The sequence below is a fragment of the Dermochelys coriacea genome, chromosome 10 (genome assembly GCF_009764565.3).
Source record: "Dermochelys coriacea isolate rDerCor1 chromosome 10, rDerCor1.pri.v4, whole genome shotgun sequence".
NCBI classification, from domain to species: Eukaryota; Metazoa; Chordata; order Testudines; family Dermochelyidae; genus Dermochelys; species Dermochelys coriacea.
This window is the reverse complement of record NC_050077.1, coordinates 58,173,052-58,178,033: the sequence shown is the minus strand read 5'-3', so window position 1 is coordinate 58,178,033 and position 4,982 is coordinate 58,173,052. Positions and strand designations below refer to the sequence as shown.

Genomic DNA, 4,982 nt, shown 5'->3' with positions numbered 1-4,982 from the left:
CAAATGCAATTATAGATTGCATTAACAGAGGCATAGCATGCAAGTCACAAGAGTTGATAGTACAGCTCTACTCTGGTTAGGCCGCAGCTGGAGTACTATGTTCAATTTTGGTCACCAATATATAGAAAGGATGTAGAGAAACTGGAAAAGACCCAGAAGCGAGTGACAAAGATGATCGAAGGGGTTGAATGCAAGCTATATGAACAAAGGCTGAAGGAATTGGGTATGTTTTGCTTAGAAAAGAGGAAATTAAGAGGGGATATGATATTGGTCTTCAAATACTTGAAAGGCTGCCATAAAAAAGAAGGAGAAAAGTTGTTCTCTCTTGCCACAGAGGGCAGGACAAGAGGCAATGGGTTCAAACTACTGTATAGCAGATTTAGATTAAATCTCAGGAAAAACTTTCTAACTGTAGAACAGTAGGACAATAGAACAGGACTGGCTAGGGAGGTTGTGGAAGCTCCTTCACTAAAGGTTTTCAAAAGGAGGCTAGAGTTCTCAGGTATAAATGAGCTAGGGTTTATGTAACAATTTGTGTGTGTGTGTGGGGGGGGGGGGTTCACATAAGCTTTAATGCAGGATTTTGCAGCTTTTTCAAACAGTAGTTTTCTGTGCTGTTTGGGTGGAATTTACCCCTGTGCAGAAGGCCAATAGAGACCTTTGCACCATTAAAATTTCATGTAAGCTTTCAAAATAGGGTTTAAGTGGGATCTATGCAACGTGTAGATGTTGTGCTGCACAGGAATACATTTCTCTTTTTGCATAGGAGAGAGAGAGAAACAGGCCACATTTTCAAGTTAGACAAATAAATTTGTGCACAGTATTTGCTTGCACCCAATCTTACTCTTCAAATGCACAGCTTGCCTAATTTTACTGAGTATGACTCAATCACAGACGTGTATGGATACAACTGTATTTTCTAATTTTGAAAAACTTGATCAATATGTTGGAAAAAACAAAATAATTTATATTCAGTAGTGTTTTTTTGGTATGTTAATAATTCTGCATTCTACATGCTACCCAGAAGTGGGTGCTCAAGATTTTCTGAAGATATTTGTTTGTATTTTTAAATGAGTTTGCTTTGACCATTGTGACAAGATGAAGCAGCTCCGTGGGAAGGGCTAATGGATCCCAGCCTATCACATGGCTGGATGACATCTGTAAGAAAGAGGAAGCTGGACCTACAGGGTGGACTGGAACTGAGTGGATTTTTCTCCCTGGGTGTTGGAAGCAAGGGAAAAACCTTGGGGGACTGAGATAGCATTTGTCAGCAAATTTGTTTTCTTTTGTGTTATTTATGTCCTTTGTTTACAAATTATAAAGGGAGCCCTGAGTCAAGGGCCTTTAAAGGATCTGGAGATGAGGTTTGCTTATCTGCCCAGGCTGCTGAAACAGCCCAGGAATGTACAACCATGCTTGCACCCTTTTCTGTTTGCTTCATATGTCTTTTCACTCTCTATGAAAATTCATGATAATATTTTAAACTTGAGCCACTTCCTGTGAGCAGTCACACCAGAAATCTCATAAGAGTTAAACTCCAGTGAGGGAACAGAAATAATACCACAAGATTTATGTGCCCACTCACAGCTAAGCACCAGAGTTCACATTATGGATTTTGAATTTAATAGCAAACTATGGAGTATATAAAATGGATTTAATAACTTCAAATAACAAATGTGAGCTATTCCACAAACAGAAAAATAAGATTTATCACGGAAATTATTTGCTATGAATTATTCTCTCAGCTCTTCTACTACTGGAGGTTGGGCTTCCATACAATCCATGAAGAACAGACTTTTCTTTTTAACCTTTCCTAATAAACAATTAAGTTGCTGATTTAGTCTGAGTTTCTACAGGTAAGTGTTCATTATTTATTTTTACTGCAAGTTTATTAATGTTAATGAGCTCATCATTGGTAACAGCAGAATTTTTATAACTGAGTTTGCTTTTAATTACTAAGAAGGAAAGATGTTGAGGACCCCAAATGGTTCTAAATAACATGGTTGTGTTTGTCTTTAACTGGCATGTGTTGGTGTTGGGGTGATAGAGCAATGCTCAAACCTGGAAGCTCAGTCTAGACCAGTGCTACTCAAAGTGTGGTCCGCGGACCGGTGCCAGTCCGCGAGCCATCGGCTGCCAGTCTGTGCGCACACTGGGAAAAAAAATTGCCGGTCCCCCACATCAGATAGCTTGAAAAGCACTGGTGTAGACTGCATAGGGCAAGATTCACAAAGGGGTCTTGGGTGTTGCAACAACTAAGGGTGCCCTGGTGCCTAGTGGAATTCATAGCTCCGAGTTAGGGGTCCAGGCACCCCATGCATTGTGGGGATTCACAGAAGCCAGCAAGCTGAGCAGGGAACTGCCTAAGCTAGTCAGGAGTGAACTATTGAAGCACTTAGGGCCTGCATCTACAAAGGGACATAGGTGCCTCTTTGTTAAGCATTCACGGCTGTGAACCCTCTTCTGGAGCTAAGTGGCATGAGCCCTTATAGCCAATAGCCCTGTGGGTAGGGCACTCCCGGGGATGTAGGAGATCTGCTTTTAAATTTCTTCTTTTTGATTTGCAATAGAGACTTGAAGGCAAGTCTCCCAGATCCCAGGCGATCACCGGAACTGCGGGGCTGTAATCCTGCACCTCGGAGGGGGTGAGACTCAATGACCCGCGCGCTCCCTCTCCCTGGTTCTGTGACTCTATAAAGGGCGCAGCATGAGAGGCTTGATGGCTGCTGTGACAGAGCTGCCCTTAGCTCCTTCCTGTGCCGTGTGCTGGCACCGCGGGGGAAGGGACCTTTGGGTGCGCCCAGGTCTGGGTGCAATTGCCCTGCCCCCCATTCAGACTGCGGGCAACAGCGTGGGTCTCCCGCGTCCCACCCCTGCTTGCAGGGGCAGCCTGAGGCTACTGGCCCCGGCCAGCGCACCGCAGCTGGGCCCCAGCACCAGCTCTGGACGGCCCGCTGCGCAGGCACGTGGAAACCTGCCGGGCAACCTCCGCCGCGGGGCTGCTGAGCCCCACCCAGCGCGGGCCGGCTGCGCGCAGCAGCAGGTGGAGAGGCCGGGGCTGGGCTAGTGGGGTCCGGCTCCTCCAGCTGCCGCGCGGGAGGCAGAGCAGGGAGCGGGGGGCGGGGCGGGGCGCCCCGCTTGGCTGGCGGAGTTGGCGCCGCTCCCAGGCAGGCCTGGGCCCCGCTGACTTGCCGTTCGGCGGCCAAGTTGCCGGGGGCGAGGGGAGGGTCAGAGCGGCGGGATCGCCGCCCGCCAGCAGAGGGCAGCGCTGAGCCCGTGGACGCGGTCGGCGGGGGCCGTGCGCAGATGGCTCCCTCAGGCGGCCCGCGGCAGAAGCAGAGCGGGCGCGGGCAGCCTCTGGAGCCGGGCGCTGCGAGCAGCTGCGGCCCGCGGGGAGGGCGGGGTGCAAAGGGGGATGATGGCAGGGGGAGGAGAAATGCTCCCGAGCGCTGGCTGGAGCGAAGCCGCGGTCCGCTGCGGGGTTGTCCCTGATTCCCAGCTCTTCAGTGCTGCCGAGATCTGATTCCAGCCCCAAAGTCAGTCACGGTCTCAGCCTCCGGCAGAGCATTTAAAAGGAAGCCACTGAGGCGTTACCCTGTCAGAAAAGGGTATCCCCTGGGGGAGCCTATCCTGTGCGGGCGGGGGGATTGGTCTTCATGACTGGGGATGCATCCCATGAAGTGCGCTGTAGCTCACGAAAGCTTATGCTCAAATAAATTTGCTAGTCTCTGAGGTGCCACAAGTCCTCCTGTTCTTTTTGCAGATACAGACTAACACGGCGGCCACTCTGAAACTTGTGTATTGTGTGGTTTCAAATGAGCTTGGCTCTTCCCTTGCCTCAGCCTGCATCTCATTGGCCAGTGTGCCCGGGAGGCTGCGGGAAATACACCACCTTGTATGTGAAAAAGCAGAAATGTTCTGCCCTGCTCAGGCTGTGCACACTTAGCTGTTGCTTTTCCTTCCTGGTCCTGAGTGCAGGCACCTAGGTACCAAGTGACAGGCCCTTTAGAGATAACCAAACAGACGGTAGGTAACTTAGGTAAGTGGCTCGTCAGAGTTCAAACTAACAGTGACTGATAAACTGCAGTTTTCTGTATTATTTGATGAACACTCACTGTGTTCTATCACATATAAGCAAAACAATAGCAAATATCAGCTCGGATGCAGTTGCCCAGGACGATAAACTATTGTAGCAAAAGCACAGAATCTGAGATCAGGGATTTGAACCGAAAGTAATCGTTACCAGCACTCCCAGCTATCTTCAAGACACCACCGATTTCCTGAGGAAACTACAGTCCATTGGTGATCTTCCTAAAAACACCATCCTAGCCACTATGGATGTAGAAGCCCTCTACACCAACATTCCACACAAAGATGGACTACAAGCCGTCAGGAACAGTATCCCCGATACTATCACGGCTAACCTGGTGGCAGAACTTTGTGACTTTGTCCTGACCCATAACTATTTCACATTTGGTGACAATGTATACCTTCAAATCAGCAGCACTGCGATGGGTACCCGCATGGCCCCACAGTATGCCAACATTTTTATGGCTGACTTAGAACAATGCTTCCTCAGCTCTCGTCCCCTAATGCCCCTACTCTACTTGCGCTACATTGATGACATCTTCATCATCTGGACCCATGGAAAAGAAGCTCTTGAGGAATTCCACCATGATTTCAACAATTTCCATCCCACCATCAACCTCAGCCTGGACCAGTCCACACAAGAGATCCACTTCCTGGACACTACGGTGCTAATAAGCGATGGTCACATAAACACCACCCTATATCGGAAACCTACTGACCGCTATTCCTACCTACATGCCTCTAGCTTTCATCCAGATCATACCACTCGATCCATTGTCTACAGCCAAGCGCTACGATATAACCGCATTTGCTCCAACCCCTCAGACAGAGACAAACACCTACAAGATCTCTATCATGCATTCCTACAACTACAATACCCACCTGCTGAAGTG

The 4,982-nt window shown here is 48.7% G+C and overlaps 1 protein-coding gene across 1 annotated transcript; it reads left to right on the top strand.

The window, feature by feature from the left end:
- Positions 1-2,707: 2,707 nt before the first annotated feature.
- Positions 2,708-3,067, top strand: LOC119863057 (uncharacterized 12.3 kDa protein in nifK-nifY intergenic region-like). The gene has a single exon (XM_038420808.1). It carries the CDS (start codon positions 2,708-2,710, stop codon positions 3,065-3,067), a length of 360 nt encoding a protein of 119 aa, XP_038276736.1.
- The last annotated feature ends 1,915 nt before the right edge of the window (positions 3,068-4,982 follow it).